Source organism: Mesocricetus auratus, unplaced genomic scaffold (assembly GCF_017639785.1).
Source record: "Mesocricetus auratus isolate SY011 unplaced genomic scaffold, BCM_Maur_2.0 Super-Scaffold_100027, whole genome shotgun sequence".
Taxonomy (NCBI): domain Eukaryota; kingdom Metazoa; phylum Chordata; class Mammalia; order Rodentia; family Cricetidae; genus Mesocricetus; species Mesocricetus auratus.
In genome coordinates this window covers 7,493,714-7,513,031 of record NW_024429208.1, presented here as the reverse complement: position 1 = coordinate 7,513,031, position 19,318 = coordinate 7,493,714, and the positions used below count along the sequence as shown (strand labels likewise).

At 53.1% G+C, this 19,318-nt stretch overlaps 1 protein-coding gene across 4 annotated transcripts in view; it reads right to left on the bottom strand.

Annotated features, from left to right (window-relative positions):
- Pde9a (phosphodiesterase 9A) overlaps positions 1–8,259 on the bottom strand; it is an 88,669-nt gene extending 80,410 nt beyond the window's left edge. For all 4 annotated transcript variants that reach the window (XM_040732232.1, XM_040732231.1, XM_040732234.1 and 1 more), the window contains exon 1: positions 8,108–8,259. In XM_040732232.1, the coding sequence (XP_040588166.1) occupies positions 8,108–8,176 (69 nt within the window). In that variant the 5' untranslated portion in view covers positions 8,177–8,259. The remainder of the gene's footprint in view (positions 1–8,107) is intronic.
- Between the last annotated feature and the right edge of the window lie 11,059 nt (positions 8,260–19,318).

The window sequence follows — 19,318 nt, the reverse complement described above, 5'->3', positions numbered from 1 at the left end:
CACTCTCCTTGATGCTTGCGGTTCAAGGTGTCTGCTGCTCCCTGCCATGCCTCTCCTCCATAATGGACTCCTGGCTCTCTGGAACTGCAAGTCAAGTAAACCCTTCTTTATGTAAGTCGCCTTGGTGTTTTGTCACAGCAACAGAAAGTAATTGCTACAGTGTCCCAGTGGCAGCGTGGTCAATGGCTGTCTCCACAGTCACCGGCCCTAAGCTGTGGCTTTCCTGTCAGCTAGTAACGGTGACACCCTCAGCTCTCACAGCAAGTCTCAGATATGTCCAAGCACACACAATCACGGATTTTGAGCCTTTAATCACAGCTTAAGCCTCACTTAGCCCTGAAGGAACTGCGTGACACCGCTCCGGGCAGCAGTGTCCTGAAACCCAGCCTTCCTGGCCATGGGCTCACTAGGAATGTGAGTTCTGGGTGAAGAGACACTGGATCTCCCTGCTTAGGCAGTAATGCCAATGGCTACCTTTCTCGCTGGGTATGAGGCTAGAGAAGTTTGAAAAGACTCTGCAGGGAAAGATGTCATGTAGGGAAAGAGAGCTTGAGTCACCATCAATGAACTCTCTCTCTCTGTCTCTCTCTCTCTCTGTCTCCCTCTCTCTCTCTCTCTGTCTCTGTCTCTGTCTCTCTCTCTCTGTCTCTCTGTCTCTGTCTCTGTCTCTGTCTCTGTCTCTGTCTCTGTCTCTCTCTGTCTCCCTCTCTCTCTCTCTCTGTCTCTGTCTCTGTCTCTCTCTGTCTCTCTGTCTCTCTGTCTCTGTCTCTGTCTCTGTCTCTCTCTCTCTCTCTCTCTCTCTCTCTCTCTCTCTCTCTCTCTCTCTCCAAAAGCAGCCATATGCAACCGGCTACCTGACTACAAACAGGTCCAGGTAGTTACACTTGAACACTTCTCATGACTTCTAGACTGTCAGCTCAAGCCATCTTGGAGGAGAAAGCAGCCTGACCACGTTGAGGAGTCCTAAGCTAAAGAGGCCTCCCGACGGCCACCACTCCACAGGTGGCTCTTGTCCCCCCCAAGCCCTCCGCAAAGCCCCTTTCATTGCCAGGCTGGCTTCGAGCTGAGGGCCACCACTCAGCCCTGGGCCGTGCTTCAGCCGGGGACACAGAGAATGGAGCCTGAAGCCCACAGCCAGGGGCCCGAGGTCTGCGTGTCCTGTTCCACCCGTGCCCACGGCTGAGCTGTGTTCCCATCCTCCTCAGTGTCATCTCTTCAAACAGAGTAAGAGACCCCTATGGTGACCCGGCCACCAACTGAGTCGGGGAGGGCGGACTGGTGGCTAAGCCAGGACAGGTGTTACTGAACCAAGAGCACCTGGCAGGACAGCATTGATCCTTCATTCCCCAGAGTGAGCCTGGACCTGTTGTGGGAGTGAGAGGGACACCTGGGGGTCACTCAACCACCCAGAGTGAGAGGGCGGGGTTGCTCTCAACCAGGCACAGAGACTGGATGGCACAGAAACAAGCAAACAATAAACTAGACACACACACACACACACACACACACACACATTCCAAGAGCTAGCCACGAGTACACACAACACACATGAGCACATTTAATCTCCCCAAAGCACCGACAGGCCTTCCCTTCCCTCCCATTCACTCGCCGTCGGAGATTCGAGGCCAGCCTGGTCTACAGAGTGAGTTCCAGGACAGCCTCCAAAACAATACAGAGAAACCCTGTCTCGAAAAACAAAAAACAAAAAAAAAAAAAAAAAGAAGTGTGCAGGGTGAGACAGAGGGACTGCATGCTACCTCATACCCCCAGTGCCTCCGATGCGAGCACCAGCCGCCTGCACTCAGGGTAAGCAGGTGCACCCCTACAAGGCAGGAAGTACCATGCTGTGGGCTGTCAGAGGTCACAGTCACATTTTAGGCCACAGACTAAGCTTTCTGCGGATGGAGTTACCGGGCCATTCCCGTGAGGCTGGAGTCCTGTGCTCAGGGCGGGTCTTAAAACAAGGCAATACAGTCAGCGTCCTTATCAAAAACATGTGCCCCCCCCATTGATCCGGGGTGCGGCTTGCTGGGTTACTGGCAGCCTGGAGACTAGATAGGAGGGGGCTTTTTTGTGGAGGGAGAGGCCGTGAGACATGCCTGCCGCTTGGGCAGTAAGTGATGTGAGCAGAGTCCAGCTGGGGTGCCCCGAGGTGCTGCCATCGCTGGCACTGAGACTGTGCCCACATCATCTCTCGTTTGCACGTCAGTTCCCCTGGGCTGCCAGGACTCCATGCCCTTCCTGTGCTCTTGCTGGATTCCACCGAAGACTAGAGCTGCATTTTATACACTTCTGAGGCCAGCCAGGCCCTCACTCACTATGCACTCTGGTGAGGTCTCTGGTCTCTTGGCTCTGGGCATGAGTTGGTCCCAACAGGTGTGGCTTCTGTAAGTCAGAGATGGGAGCATGTGGAGTATAAGGCCTTGTCCTCTTGTCCATGGCTACTTTTGGTCACACTCAGCGGACCTGGGAGAGTTATAACAAGGTGGCACCTGCCACAGCTTCTTCTGGACCCTCAGAATTGTCAGGTCTGGGGGTGGGAAAGGTGCTTAGGATCAAGGCCAAACAGGCCTGAGGAGTACCTGGACACCACCGAGATCCCCAAGTGCCCACCTGCCCCATGAGTCACCAGCCTCTGCAGAGTCCCTCTGTGGCAATGTCACCACCTCCCCACTTCTCCAGAGGAGGGAGTGGCTTTCACATCTGTCCTGGTTAGTTTTTATTGCCAACCTGACACAACCAAGAGCCACCTGGGAAGAGGGAGTCAAGGAGCAGCCCAGACCATATTGGCCTGTAGCAGCGCCGATGGGGAATTGTCTTGATTGTTGATGGATGTGGGAGGGCCTAGCCCACCGTGGGCAGGGACACCCTGGGCAGGTGGGCCTGGGTTGCATAAGACAGCGGGCAGAGCTGTGTGTGGCAGCACACACCTTCAGTCCCAGCACTCGGGAGGCGGCGCGCGAGCAGGGCAGGTGGACCGGTAAGCTGCATTCCTCCCTAGTTTTCTGCTTCAGTTCCTGCCATGACTTCCCGCAGGGATGGAATGCAACCTAAAGTATAAGCCAAAAGAATCCTTTCCTCCCTTTTGGTCATGGTGGTCATCCCAACAACAGAAAACAAACTAGGCCACCAGCTTCCGTTCAGCAAGGACAGAATCAAACACTGCAGGGGACCAGGGACACCGCTCTCTCTGTACCCACCAAGAGCGGAGCAGGCTCCTGGTGCCTCTGGGCAGCACCAGGGTTTCCAAAGGACTGCAGGCCATCAGCAGTCACTTTGAGACAGTGTCAAGCTGGGTTCAAGTTTACAACATCCCCTCCAGGTCAAAGGTCACTGGGAATGTCTGGCTTACAGGAACCTCAGATCAAAGCTGGGCACAGGAGGAGGGGCCGGGGCCTGCTCCCTGTTTTCTCAGTGTCCCCTCCCAAGGTCCTCCTGGGATGCTCCTACCACAGTGTCCCACCAGGTCCTTAACAATGGCTTGCCTGTTGCAAAAGAAACTGAAAGTTGAGTGACGTTGCTTATCTACACAACAGCTCCGATCCTGGCAGAGACCCAGGGGCTATCTCAGTCCAGGGGGCAGGATGGACATAGTGTTGGCCGCTCAAATGGCCCCTGCTCCCCACTCCTCCCTCCCTAGCTCCACACTGGGCTCTAGAGGATAAGGATGAGGATGAGGACACCCTCTTCTTCTAGCTCGATGCACTCTGGGTGCCATGCCCATATTTGCTTAAAGAGTCTAAGTTATAAACATACCATAGGAAGACAAACGGATAGCTCTGGAACCACTGAAGACAGCCAAGGGCAGCCCCTGAACCTGGTCTAGTGAGGCAGAGGGCGGGCAGCGGGGCCAGAACCCACAGGACGGAACCAGATCACCCGGCCATGACAAGCATGCGGACATGAGTGGGAGGAGACGATACGGCGGCAGGATAGCAACTGTGTGTCTGGAAGGGCAGGGCGCCTATTCCTAAGTGAAAGGGTAAGGCAGACTACTTTAGGGGAGGATAAGGCAGTGGAACCAGGGGACACTGTAGTTGGTACCATGCTAAACAGGACAAAGCTGGGGCAGGTGCATTCTTCAAACAGTAGACGGTGGGTCCACTGAAGAGAGGAGGCACAGGGCTAGGAAAGGAGGCTGAGTTCTTGAGGGCCTTGGGCAGCTGTAGAAGGCATAGGCAGGGCAGACGACACCAGAGAAGCAGAGAGAAGGGAGCCACGGTCCCAGCGAGCAACCCAGCAGGGTGTGCAAGCCCGAGGAGCTGCACCAAAGAGGACATCTTCAGTGTGGACGCAGCAGGTCGGAGCCTGGCAAGTCCATAAAGACACAACAGGATCAGGCTGGGTGGAGCCCAGGAGTGTGGTGAGAAACCCCAAGCAGGCCTGGGCACCTTGAGCTCTGGGTTCCAGAACGACCAAGACCAGGCAGCCACATCCACAGAGGCAAAGCATTTCAATCAGAGACACTGACCAGTTTCCCCATGCTGCTGTGTCCTGTGGCTTTTCCCATTTAGAACAGAAACAGCTCAGCAAAACTCAAGTGGCCGTTTCCATAGTAAGGACCAGGATTCCAGCTGCAGGAGATAGGCTGGGACAAAGCCACAGGCCGCTTAGCACGGCTGAGGGGAGGCGCATACCAGACCAGGGCCAGGCTCCAACAAAGGCTCCCAGGCTTCCCCCTTGCCCAGTTACTGGCTTTTCAACCAACCCAAAGCTGGTTGGCCTGAGGCCCCAAAGGCTTCTTATGCTTTCCTTACAAGTCTGCAAGCCCAGGCCTGGCTGAGCTACCAGGCGGGGACCCTCTGGCACCGCCTCATGCTTGCCATCCCTAAGTGGGCAGGCTCAGAGCTCTCCTCCCCTGTAGATTAGATAAAGGACCAAGTACTGAGGTCTGGGGGCACAACCCCCCCCCCCGCGGCCAGTGGGGAAGCTAAGAAAGGACACAGGAAAGTCCCCAGAGCAAAGATGGAGGGGGGGCTAGTTTCTAGATGGCAGCTCTGGCTCCCAACTCCCTGCTTCTCTAACAGCCTATTTGAGGACCTCCTGGTCCCCATCTGTGCATCCTGGCAAGCCAAGGAACCATGGGACAGGAACATAGAGACTGCTGGACAGGCAACACTGCCCCTTGACCATTGGGAAAAGTCTGTCCTAAAGGCTTCCAGGACTGCAGGATGGGAGCCTTCCCTACAGTCACAGAGGAAGGAAGCCAATCCATGAGGTTCCACTGATGGCACAGACGGCACCATGTCCCTCTGTAACATGTCAGCCAGCACCTACCATTTGTGAGCTTCCGATCCCCAGACCAAGAGGTTGTGATCGCTCACAGAGGCTAACGCAATACCCTGAGTATCCCAGTCATGCTGGCCCCTAGCCTCCAGTATCCAACTTTAGGGCGTGCGTGGATCACTGGTTACTTGATTTGCCTCATCCGTCTATACCTCACAACAGCAAGCCTACTCTGATCCCATGTAAGAGCTGGGAAAACAGACGCAGATTGAAGCAACTAACCAAAGCAGAGATTGGAAGCAGAGGTCCTGAGGAGTGGGACCCTGGGAACACATGGGTCCCACCCAAGGACCCAACAGATTTTGCAGAGGGTTTGGGAGGACAAAGCCCCCATGGGCTCTATTTTCTTCTACATGAACTGCCCCAAAGAGAGAAGCCAGATTCCCCCAAATTCTCACTGCCATTCCCATTAAAGAAAGCTAGGTACCGTGTGAACCTGGAATTGTCCCCAGACACAAAAAGCAGCACCAAGCAGCGGCCCAATTACTTCACCAGTTCCTTTGAGTCCCGCCCTGGTAAGACCAAGAGAGCCTGAGGTTTTCCCCGCTGAGCTTTGCTGGTCAGGTAATACCAGCAAAGGCCGGTGTTAGCAATGAGGTCTCCTCCCATGTCTGCCTGAAGCTGAGATGGCTAGGACTTGGTAGCAAGGGGGACAAAGGACCGAGACAATGTTAGCAGGAGTCATGGGCAAGCCCCTCACCAAGATTGATGACTGTCACGGCAGAAAGTGGCATATGCCTTATCTCATCCCCAGGGCCCAAGCGTTTTCCTGGGAAGTAACGGTGGTTTGTTCCTTGACCTCCCTCGAAGAGATGGAGTGGGAACATGCACGCTACAAATGACCGCATGCCGGGAACTTTCAGATATGCCCAGTGCCTAGGAAGAGGGAACACTCTGGGCCGGTGTGCGAGGTCTCAGTAGTGCCAATGGATGCAGGGTTGCAGGACTGCAGGGCGTGGAGCCTGAGATGTGTACACACACACCAGGAAACCCGAAGACCTGGTTCTCACCAGGCTAAAGGTTCACCTCACCACCTGGCACTAATGACAGGGAGCCCAGGATCAGAGATGGGCCAACCACAGGGGCAGGGTGGAGGCTCCAGCAGCCTCTACCCGGTGGTGCAAATGCAAGAATGTTTATGGGCAGACAGAGAGGAGAATAATGCCTCTTGTGTTCTGCGATGTTCCAGGCACTGTTTATATCTCTCATTTACTTCTCATTACTGTCCATAAAGCAGATATAATAATCCCTTCACAGAGGAGGATGCCAGCCACAGGAGCCCGGAGTGGCAGAGGCAGCACTCAACATCAAGCCTGCCCCCACCCAAAGCCGTGGTGCAGGTGTCTGCCCCCACCCACCTCAGGACTGGCTTGTGGGTGACCTCTCTAGAGGTCACTCAACTTCAGGTATGTCCACTGGGAAAGCCCACCTTACCCATGGTAAAGACCAGCCTGCCAGACCCAGAACTAACTCGGGCCCTCCTAAATCTTTCTTCTACTTTCCACCAGTTGCCGGGCAGCTCTTTGAGGACCTTTGAGGAGATTTGAGGAAGGACCTGCCACTGCTGGCCAGGTGACACCTCACCTCTCCTCTTTAAAGGGATAAAAGACGGCCAGTAATGTAGTTTCATAGCTGTCTGCCTTGCATGCATAAAGCCCAGGGTTCTATTCCTTGCACAAACCAACCAATCAACCAACAAACAAAAAATCCCCCCCAAACCACACCGATCTTTATAATAAATTCTCTCAGTTGGTGGGATAGAGAAAAACGCATGTGTACAGATATGTGCTTTGTAAGCACATTGTATACACATGCATGTGCACACTTGCGCATGTGTGTTGATGTCTTCATGTGCATGTGCGCACATGTTTGTGGTCTCAATCGGACTGAGGCCGGAAGACACTTAGTGGGGTCCTTCCTTCCTCTGGGAGGAAGAAGAGGCTGTTACATCTCAGTAGCTGTGCTCCAGGAGTCGGGAGCTGGGAGCCCGTCCTGCATCTGAACCTGCACCTGCCCACCCTGCTCAAGTGAGAGGCTGGCCCCCGACGACGCTTGAGGGTGCTTCCTGGCCCATCCCAAGTCACTGAGCCTATCAAAGGGGCCACCTAGGAGGAGGGATGGCACTTCCCCTTTTTCCAGGATCAGGCTGAGGGTGGAGAGTTGGTTTCTCCTACGGTGAACCCAGCCAGCCAAGAGGACACACCTGAGAACGGAGGCCCACACTGGTCAGGCCATCGCTCTTTGGCTTCTTTTGCTGGGTCTACAGCAAGCTGCCCGGCTTCCCCGAGATGTCCAGCTGAGGTCCGGGAGCGATTTTCCCAAAATGGGCTTTTCCATAAGCACTTTAGGGGGGAGCTAATGAGACCCTCCCCCGGTTACCCCTCCCCACCAGCTTACCCATGTCCCTTTGTCAATATCAACAGAAGTCAAGGGCACTCTGTGTCTAGAGAGGGGTCTTTAGAAGGGAAGGAGCCACGAGCAAAAGGGGTCCGTGGCGAACGCCTCTCCTACGCTGCTCAACTTGGTTGGGAAGGTAGGGTACAGCAGAGCCGAAAACGGCCCCTCAGTCCCTGCGAGGCCACAGGGCGCAGCGGCAGGATCCCCTTCCCACCCGCCAACCCCCCCCCCCCGCCCCGCGACTGTCGCCGTCCACCTGGGACCTGCCCTGCGGGTCTGCACCACTGGCTGCCTCGCCTCCCGGGGCCCTGCGCGCACGGCGGGCTGCCAGGATCAGCTCCGTCCGTGGGCTCAGAGCCCGCAGCGGGGACGGACACCTGCGCCTACTAGGGCTCGCGGAGGCCGCAGAGGGGGGGCGGGGTACCTTCTGGATGCGTCCATCGATGTCCAGGTAGATGGCCTTGGGCCGGTAGCTTGAGGAGCCGGCCCCCATCGCGCCGGCAGCCGCTCTTGGACTTTTTCACCTTACTTTCTCTCCGCGGCCACCGCGCCGGGAGGGCGGGGGCGGAGGGAGGGGCGGGGGCGGCCAGCCAACCAGAGCCTGCGACTCCCGGCCTCCGCATGCCCCTCCTCCCACGGCGCCCGCCCGCCCCACCCTTCCATCCCCTCCCCCTCCCCTCCCTTCCCTTCTTCGACCCCTCCCCTTCTCCAGCCTTCTCCTTTCTTACCAGGGCTCCTCCCTCCTGCCTCCCCCCACTCACTCTCGTCCCCTTTCTCCTCTCCCACTCCCTTTCCCCTCCTCCCCCTCATCCCTGCTTCCTCTCTTCCAGTCTCTCCCCATTATTCCTGTCCCCCCCTCTCCTCTTTCTCCCTCCCACCTTCTCCCGCTCCCTCTGCCCACCTTCCTCTAACCCTCTTCCTCACCCCTTCCTTCTCCCCCTACCCTGCCTCTCCCCTCCCTCCTCCTCCTTCCCCCCTCTTTCCTTCCCTCCTGCTCATCTGTCTCACCCTTCCTCACCTAGGTTCCCCTCCCCGCCTCCCTCTTCCCTCCCTCTCTCACCTCCACCCCTCCCTCCCCTCCTCCCTTCTCACTCCTCCCTGTCACTTCCTCTCCCTCTCCCCCTTCTCCAGTCTCTCTCCCACCTTCTGTCCCTGTCTGCCCGTCCTGTCTCCTCTCCTCTCCCCTCTGCTCTCCCCTCCTCTCCCCTATCTTCTCTCGCTCCTCCCCCTCGCCTTCATCTCTTTCTCCACGAGAAGGTGAGCCCCTCTTCCCTTTGATTCCTGTCACCGTGACAGGAATGCGTCCACTGTGCCCTTTAAGCTTGATCAGAGATCACCCCTACACACATGGCCACTCAGTCACCAACCGTTCCCAGGCTGAGGGCTGTGACTGTGACCCACAGGGCTGGGAAACCAGCCTCCCAGCCTCCCAGCCCTGCAGTAAAGGCCACCTTCACTTAATTTGAATCGGAAGTGGGGAAAGTTCCTTCCCCTGTGGGCTGTGCATTCCTGGAAGGGCAGGGAAGTCTGCTTCCCTGGCACCTGGAGTGGAAGGGGAGCCCAATTTCTGCTCTTGAAGCTGAGGGAAGATTGCCCAGTCCACTATCTGTTGGGTGCAGCACTTCCCTTGCCCCCCACCGCCCCCAGCCAGTCGTCGCCCCCCCAGAGAGAGAGAGAGAGAGAGAGAGAGAGAGAGAGAGAGAGAGATTGAGAGAGAGCTTTGCTATTTTCCGTGGGGTTGAGGGTGCATGGTAAGCCTGATCGGAGAGAATTTCAGATTTCCTTACCCTCTGGATACAATTCTCTGGGGCTTTCCCTGTGGGAACAGCTGGAGGAGTGGCTCTCAGTTTGTTGCTCTTGGAAGCTGCTGTCAAACCACTGGAGGAGGCCCGTATTGTTTGTCTTAAGTGGATTTCCAGCCACATGGTCCATCTGCTGGTGTCTGGGCTGTGCTTACTGAGAATGCCTGGGGTTCCCTGTCCTATGGGCCTGAGAAGAGCCAGTCGAACCAACCAGCCAGGTCAATGCCTTTTCTCTCCCTCACTTGGCCCTTCCTGGTTCTACCTGGTGGACAGCCATTGGCCTTGCCAAGTCCTCCAGAGTTATTGGAATCCAGACCAATGAAGACAGGGGCTTCCAAACGCAGCATGCATTAGTGACACAGTTACCCTCACTCTCCCTCAGCTGTTGGCACTAGGAGAGTCCCAGAAGCAGTGACCCATAGCCCAGAGGGGGGAGGAAACTCAGAACGCCTGCTGTGCATACTCTAGTGACTGTCATGAGGTAAAGGAAGTGGCCACCTCCACCTACAGACGGTCCAGCCCCCAAATCACCTCCATAGTTCTAATGCACCCAGGCTGTCTGAAAGCCCCTGCCCACTCCCTAGTGCAATTAAGGTCCCCTAGACAAAGCTTGACACCTTGAGAATTACTTAAAAGTGACAAGTATGAAGATGATGCCATGCAGGACTTTAAGGTGTGGTCTGACACTACTGGGTGGTCACAGCTAGTCACCTGATTTGCAGTTGAGATCTTATGTCCTCAGAAAATCAAACTGTCGTTTGTTGTCAAATGAGCCAACACTATTTGAACTGATGGGCAGCCTGCTGTTAAGGCCACCGTGTGTCATTGTGCAGCCTGGCATGGAGAACTCCATGTGGCAGATATCTTCCTTGTTCCCCAGACCTTGCTGTCAGCTGGTCTAATCTCCTGGAACAGGTTCCCTTAAGACCAGGTGTTTGTCCCCTGTGCAGTTGACCTGCTGCTTGGAGGGTGTGGCTCTGTCTGCCTGTCTGCTACTGTGGGTGCTGGGCTCCAGGCAAGCTGGCCCTTCCAGAGCCTGGCTGACTCTGTAGTCAGAATAACAATCACTTCTAATCTGATTTTGCTTCGTGCAGCTTTCCTCTCAGGAGCCATACCAGACCTCTGAACAGACACTTAATCACAGAGGCAGCAACTGCTACCCAAAGGGGAACACTTGCACCCTCCCCCGTTCCCCGTGGGGCTACGGTTTGTTCTTCACCAACAACTCCTGCGGTATTCAGAACTGTCCCAGGCACTCTGGGTACAAGGTATGGGGATGAGCAAAATTACCAAAATCCCTCCAGGAGAAAGGCGGGCATTTCAGAGGGTAGGACTAGATGAGGCAGATGAATAAATGTAAACATGGAGTATTGAATAATATCTAGTGCCAAGGAGAGAAATCACTGGGGGACAGGGATAAAATGTGGGACACAGGAGCTGGTAACCTGAGTGTCGAACCTTCCGGCCAACGGTGGCCTCACTCCACGATCTTGCTCAGGAGGCCAGGAGGGCTAGATGGAGGGCATGGCAGGGGTTCAAGACAGGTTCAAGTGGTTCAGACAGGTTCAAGAGGCAGCCCCCGTGAGTCACACAGGTGACTTCAGGTTGCCATGTGTCTATTGAATGCAGCCTCTTGGGAAGTTGTGCGGAAGAGGGATGTGTCTGATTAATGGTTTACCAGGTCTACCCTGGCTGCTGAGTGGATAGTGAAGGCTGCCAAGCAGCGTCACAAGGTGGGAAGTCATTGTCACAAAGCATGATGGCCATTTGGACCATGGTAAGGGAGTGGGATTCTACACAGAAACAGGGCCAATAGAAGATTATATAGTACATATGATATACACAAATAGTATACAGTTGAGATATGTGTGCATGCATATACCTTAACATGCAATGTGCCTGATAAACCTATCATTAATTGGAAATATTTTAAGTTAAACATGCCTGCCATTTACCTAACATACACATTATAGCATTGGCATTTCCCCCTTTAGGGTCTTGGGACATTGTGGTTACAATTTCTACCTACCTTTGAGACTAGGACTGACTCATACAGCCTGTCATCAGCACAGGGAAAGATCTGAAGGACAGTTTCTCTTGAATGCATGTGACTTTGTAGTGAAGGACAGTTTCTCTTGAATGCGTGTGACTTTGTAGTGTAATAAGGAAAATGCTGAAGTTGAGCTATCATCTAAGTCCAGGATCATTGCTACTGCAACAGGTATTGGCTCAAGTGATTGGCAGTGGGATGGAGACCCCAGAGGGCCAGTGCTGATGCCTGTTTCTAGTTTAAGTCTGAAGCTTGAGAACCCAGTGAGCTGCTGGCTGACATGCATCCCAAGTTCAAGGGCAGACAATGCCTGGCTTAAGCAGGCAGGAGCAACAAAATCCTTCTGTCCCCAGCTCTGTCCTATTAAGTCACTTGATGGATGAGATGAAGCCCACCAGCATGGAGGTGGACAGACACCAAATTTAACCTCACCCAGAAACCCATGTGAGAGGCCCCAGATAAGACATCATGCCCCAACAGACTGACCTATAGAATTAACCCTCCTGGGGTGGGAAATGATTTGTGTCCATGTCCAATCTCCATGCCAACTGGCTCCATGGGTGATTATTATTTCTCCTTCCCGCCATCCTTTCTCTTTGTTTTGCTTGTACCAGTACTCAGGCCTTGGCATCCCTTGGTTAAGGCAAGGGCTAGCTCCTTTTCACCATCCATAGCAGCCTGGGGCTCCTGGTGTCCTGACATGCCCCTGTGTACGCAGCCCATGTGAGTGCCTCAGAATCAAAACAAAAATGGAAGAAACCATCTGTCCCTACCAGGTGACCTAGGAGGCCAGGACCTGTCCACCTGCCTCTTAGGTTGGCCTTGGATCTTTTGGGAAGTTGGTAGCTGTCTTAGTTAGGGTTAATGTTGCTGTGAGGAAATAGCATGACCAAGAGCAGCGTGGGAGGAGAGGGCTTATTACACTTCCATATCATACACCATCATCAAAGCAAGTCATGAACTCAAACAGGGCAGGAGCCTGGAGGCGGGAGCTGATGCAGAGGCCATGGAGGAGCGCCACTTGTTGGTCTGCTCTTCATGGCTTTCTCAGCCTGCTTTCTCATAGAACCCAGGACCACCAGCCCAGGGGTGGCATCCCCCACAATCATTAAGGAAATGCCCCCCACAGGCTTGCCTACACCCCAAGCTTATGAAGGCATCTTCTCAATTGAGGTTCCCTCCTCTCAGATGACTCTGCCTCGTGTCAAGCTAAAAACCATCAGAGTCAGTGACTGAACACAGTCAAAAGGAATGTTAAGCAGAGGGACCTTCTCAGGTGTGCGGGATCCTGAATGTATGTCATCCTCAAGGTAGGTTGTGGGAAAGGGGAGCCTGAGAGCCAGGGCAGAGCTGACCTCCTTCCCAAGCCCCTGCAAAAGTTATAGTTTCTTCTGGTAGCTTCTGATGTCCTTTAGCAGAGTTCACTCTGCCACTGTCAAAATGATCCATTAGACTTTTTTTTCATATTAAGGCTTCAAACAGCATCGGAAGAGGGAGGAGCCAAGACAGGGGTGGGGGGGAGGAGTTTTCTGGTCTCTGGTTTCCATGCTCACTGCAGCTCCCCATCTTCAGCAAGAAGCAAAGCCATAGTGAGGCAAGACAGAAGGCTTCACAGTGACAGCACCCTTCCTTGACGTTGGGGGACTGAGAAGGAAGGCTTGAGCATTGGGAGAAAATATACAGGACTTCCCTGGTGTGGATGCGCCAGCCGCATTCACTCAGAGCCAGCGGCTCCCAACGGCCAGCTTGTCTCTGGGACAACAGGCTGCAGTGGTGTCCTTGTCTGTCCTTCCTGAAGTCTAGCCAGTATTTCTCATGACTGTTCGGAAAGGAGGGTAGCTATTTCCTATACCATTGTCTTTGATCACAGGGCCACAGAAGAGACCACATCAGTTTCTCAAGCAAAGTGTGTATTCCGCTCTTGTCTACTATGGATATACCCCTGGATATGCCCCTGGGGAGGTCCCTGGGTGAGGGACAGGAGCCTATGAACGCATGCAGGACACACTGGCTGAGGTTAGGATGCGCACATGTGCAGACACCTCATCTTTTCAGAGGAATCTTCTGGGCTGTCACAGACGCAGTGGACTTGAACACCAACCCTAAACTGCACAGAGCATGAAAGATGAGTCGGCTGAGTCAGTAAAGTGCTGGGGGCTTGAGACCAAGAGCTCATGTGAAGAAAAAAAAAAAAACAAGCCAGGTGTGTCAGTAAGGGACTGTAATCCTGGAGCTTGGGGCAGATAGGAAGGGGAGGGGGGGAAAGAGGGAGAGGGAGAGGAAGAGGAAGAGAGAGAGGGAAGAGATGGGGGGGCGCGGGAGCAATAAAAAACTTTCAAAGCAATAACGCAGACAGTAGCCAAAGAATGGTACTCAAGATTGTCATTTGCTTTCTATATAGACCTGCACACACGCTTAGGCACATACCTGCATGCACACAGAAGGCACTAGAGAAAGGTGTGCTCTTTGACCTGATTTGCCCTAAACAGTGATGCTGTGTGGAAAGACCCGTGCAAACCCTGGACTTGATTTATACACTCAGTGACTGTCCTTTGAGGTCTTGGTCACAGCAAATCATGGCCAGCCATAAACACTTCAGATAAAACAAAGTCCCTCCCAGGCCAGGAGATGGACCTGCCCAGTTGCTCTCTGTGGGTCCCTGATACCTTGGGCTCTTGTCTATGCCACCAGTCCCCTGGTGCTGGGTACTTGGATTCCCTCGCTATGGTGACATGCTTGTGTGCGTGCGTGTGCACGATCTGTGCTACACGTCTTGTCTTGCCTTCCTCCTGTTTCTCTTCCTCCTCTTTCCCCCTCTCCTCCTCCATCCTGGTCTTGGTGCTGCCCAAGTTGACCTCAAATCTCAGTTGTCCCCTATCCACGATGAGATTATAAGCCTGGTTCCTGCTGCTATTCCCAAAAAAATTGGTCTTGAAAATAGATTCTTAAACCAGGCGATATGATGCATGCCTTTAATCTCAGAGCTCAGGAGGCAGAGGCAGGCGGGTCTCTGAGTTCAAGGTCAGCCTGGTCTGCAGAGTTAGTTCCAAGAGAAACCCTGCTTGAAAACACAAAACAAAACAAAAACCAAACAACAACAACAACAACAACAAAACCAAAAAACCCACCAAACAAATTCCAAAGCTTAAAAAAAAGGAAAAAAATGAGATTTGCAAGTGAATGTTTACTTTTCACACTTTGCATGTGTGCAAGAGCATATGTGAGTGTGTACATGGCATACATATGTGTTGATGCATGCCCATGTATATGGAGATGCGTGTGAGTGTGGCAGCCCAGAGATCCACATCACATCCTCCGTAGCTGCCCTCCACCTCATTGTCAACCCTGGTCACCCTAGGAAGGTGCAGAGTTGCAGGGCAGACCACAGCAAAAAGCAGAACCCTGGGGCTGATTGAACCTGGAGCTCACCAAGCTGGACCAAGTGGCCAGCAAGCCCCAGGGATGCTCCTGTCTCCCTGTCCCTGGTGTTAGAATTACAGGCACACAGCACCATGCCTGGCTTTCACACGGGTACCAGGTATCAAACTCAAGAACTCATGCTTCGGTGGCAGACACTTTGCCAACTGGATTGCGCCCACAGCTCTGCTTGTTAACTCCTGTGTGTTGGATGAAGACATGCTTCATGTTTTTAAAATTTTTTTAATTACCCTCTGAAATTAAATTTATCATCATCCTATCAGCATATAATATCAGGTACCGTTTGACACACTTTCAGCAAAACGAAATGTGCTCAGGGCTCCTTTCCCACCCTGCCAGGGAAAAACAGAGACTGGTCTTGTGCTCCCGGGCCTCTTGTGTTTTCCTAGTTAATTAATACGTGTTGCTGTTTATTCTGCCTTAAGGTCCATATGTTATTGATTCTTACTCCTTACATAGAGGTGATGGCGGCCCTTGGACTGTTAGATGTTTACAAATACTTCTTAGCCAACATCGTTGTCTGTTAACTTTACAATCTATTCGTAAAGTGATGATGTATATTGAAGCCAGCAAACCTGCACCACTTGTCCTGAAGCCCTTCTAGACTTCTCATCAGCTTTGAAAGGCAGTGCCCTTTAGAGTAGGAAATTAAAAAAGAAAAGAAAGAAATGACCCACATTTTCAGTGGATTTGGCTAATGGATCTGGCAGCTCTGCAGAAGCAATGTCAAGGGCAATAATTATGCTGAGTGCTTGGGACAAGCAGGGATGCCTGTGGGACACAGCAGGCTATATCAGGCCAGCTATTCATCCAGCCCAACGCAGTCAGCTAGGCTTTTAAAAGACCCAGCAGAGGTGAACTGACTTGCAGTGGCAAGACAAAACATTTGAGTGTACAGAGTTAAGGATCTACTTTAGGAAATATCTCAGAGCTGCTGTTTAGTGCGGCCAGGTATTTGTGTCACAAACTCAAGCAAAGGCTTTGGCTTCCACCTCAGAAGTGGCTGATGGGAGAGAGAACCGGAAAGATGCAGAGAAGCCTAGTGCCCCCTGGGGGTCAGGATGGGTATTCCATCCTTTCTCAGCTTTGTGAAGCCACGATGCTCAGGGGCCGCCTCAACCACTTACTGCCTGCTTTGTGTGTCCCCGTGGGGAGCACCAGGGCGGGGACTCTTTCCTCTGGCCCTTTGCTTCCCTTGCTCACAGGTCCTCACGCAACGCATCCCCAGGGTTCTGCCTTTTGCTGTGGTCTGCGCTGCAACCCTGTGCCCTCCTAGGGTTGACACACCCGACACCTGACTTCCCATCACTCCCTTGGCGACTCGCTTGGCCTCCGTCCTGTGGTCCTTCTGGTCTCAGCCCCGTCTGCTACGCCCCACCCTCACATCTTGACTCCAGATTTCGTCTTAGCAGACTGTCCTTTTCTCCCGTGTTGTTCCCTTCTCTACTATCATTAAAGCAGCACCTGGGAAGGAGGGGGTGACCTCAGGGTGTCAACCCTAGAAAAGAACTAAGGGCAACTGGAGAATGCTGAGATCAGGAGAAAAGGCCTCTCCCCAGGGAAAACTCCCAGCTGGTTACCCCCAGATACCAAGCGGTCAGCCCCGACTGAGATAATATACATACAGATAGCATTATATCGCTGAGCAGACTGTGTTTATGTACTTAGGAATGTGTGTGTGTGTGTAACAGTAACTAAGGAAAAAGAGGCCATGAATCTTAAAGAGCCAAGGGGGGTACACGGGAGGGGTTGGCTGAAGGGAAGACAGGATGAAATTCCATTATGGTTTCAAATAATCAAAAATGCAGTTTTTAAAAAGCACTCGCTACATAGCCAGTTTTTTCCAGTTCTCTGTGGTGGGATAAGGCACCTTCCCAGGTCCCCAGGATCCTGTCCCTTCTGGTCCTCAGGCCTCATTTGCCAGTGGGAAAGACAAGTGGTCCAGAGTGTTCTGAGTGATGGAGAAGAGAGATGATCCCTCTGCCCAGGGCCTGAGACCAGGTCACTGGCTCCACTGAAGAGTTTGACTGACAGCTAGCCTGGAGGCACCTCAGGGCCGTCAGCAGCAGGTAACTCTCTGATTCTCTCTGGAGTAGCCTATGATAGGCTGCTGCGGCATGACAGTCATTGGGCTGCCATCTTGTGCGGACCTCCGGCTGGTCTTGGGAAATGAGGCATTGGATGCTCCATCCTTAGCATCCTCAGCATCCTACTTCTGAAGATGATGCTGTATGCAGCTTAAATCCAAGTCCCAGGATCCAGAAGCAGCCCCTGGCTGATCATGATACGGGATCAGCCATCACAGTGGGACCAGCAGGCAAGGATCTCATTTCTGAAAGTCGGCTGGAATCCTCGTCCTCTCAAACAGCACTGGCCTGTACCTCCAATACTTCCTGCCGCTCCAATTTAACTGAGACTTCTTCAAGGGGAAGAAGGCATGCCTTCTTTGTCTGGATGACTTCTATTCTGCCAGAATGTGTCAAAACACCATCACCACAGGTTGTGTGTATTTGAGTGTGAGAAACTCTTAGACATGTATTTCAGATACGAGTGATTTATTTCTAACCCTGTCTGTGGGTTCTGAAGGCATCCTGATGGGGTCCCTGGCCCTCCCAGGGTCCCCAGGAGTCTGTGCCAATCATAAGGCAGAGCCTCTGACCCCTCCCAGCAGGAGCTGCCTGCTGCCTTCATTCCTTACAAAACAAGCAGAGAAGCCAAATGCTTGCCTGCAGGGGATGGGAGGAAGGATTATACTTCGCAAGCTACAGGATGATAGAAGACACAGATTGTAGCCGGGCGGTGGTGGCGCTCGCCTTTAATCCCAGCACTCGGGAGGCAGAAGTAGGTGGATCTCTGTGAGTTCGAGATCAGCCTGGTCTACCGAGCGAGTTCCAGGACATGGTCCAAAAAACAATACAGAGAAACCCTGTCTCGAAAAACCAAAAAAAAAAAAAAAAAGAAGACACAGATTGTGGTCACAACTCTCTGTCTCTCTGTCTGTCTGTCTTTCTGTCTCTCTTTGTGTGTGTCTCTCTCTCTGTCTCTCTCTGACTCTCTGTCTCTCTGTCTCTCTGTCTCTCTGTCTCTCTGTCTCTCTGTCTCTGTCTCTCTCAGGAGCTGCTGCTATTTGTTCCTGCAAGTCATTAGGGAGTGAGAGCCACATGGAGCAGGGGTCATCAGGGCCTGCCCAGCAAGTCCCCTGAGCAGACAGACTCTCTGCGGGCCATCCCCATTGGGTGTCTTCCATCGTCCAGCTGTGACCAAAGCCGCTGATCCTAGGTGGAGCCTGAGGAACTGTCTGCCTCCTCTGCTGACCTTTCACCCAGAAGCCTCATCACCTGTGGCCCTCTCATCTGGCTCATTCCCTTCCTCTGCTCCAAGGGAAGGGAACTCTGACTTGTGCTACGAAAGAATAGGGCCGACTTGAAGGTGGATGGTAGGCCCCGCAAGGCCTGCATCCGCCCCATCCAAACAGTAGCAAATGTTGGCAGAGAAGGCCAGACCCTGGACTAGAAGCCAAGGCAGGAACCAGCCAGGCAAAGACATGGGGCTGGCAGGCAGGCAAGACAGGTCAGCAAAGAGCAGGCCAGGCCACTTCCTCTGTGGCGCTGTCACCTACTGTGGCTCCAGAGACCCCTGGAAAGCCACAGTCCAAAAATACAATTCACACATTCATGAAGTTTAGGATAACTTTTACTATGACACATTGCTATAATTATTTCATTATCACTCGCTGGCGTGTATTTCTTCCTGATTAAGTTAATTTTTGTTGTGGGTGAGTAAGGATGGGGGAAGAAAAAAGCATGGTAAATTTAAAGTTGGTACTATTTTGTGGTCCCTAGCATGTGAGTCTTGGACAATATCCTCCAGGGCCAAGAGCTTGTTCACTAGCCCCAAGTTCAAAAGCACAATGTGACAGGCGTTGTCTCTAACAGCTGCCTGCAAGGACTCTGCTGCTAAATACAATAGACAGAGGACAACTGTGGAGTTCGTTTTGTATTGGCCAGCTACTCCTGGGCGTGGAGCCAGTGTGACCCAGGGAGACTCCATTGGAGAAAGATGATTTTTTCCTCTTGCCAGCTGTACTAATTGCAGCCAGTGTCTTGGTGAGGGGTGGGAACCATGTCCACTTCCCCATCTCAGTGCTGAGACACACACCTGGCTTGAGCCTGTGCAGGTCTGTGTGCTTCCAGAGTCTGTGAGCTCATACGTGCATCAGCTCTGTTGCATCTGGAAGATACTGTTTGCTTGGGGGTCTTCCATCCCCCACCCCCTGGCTCTTACAATCTTTTCACCTCCTCGCCTGTATAGATCGCTGAGCCCATGAGGGTAGGGATTGAGTGAA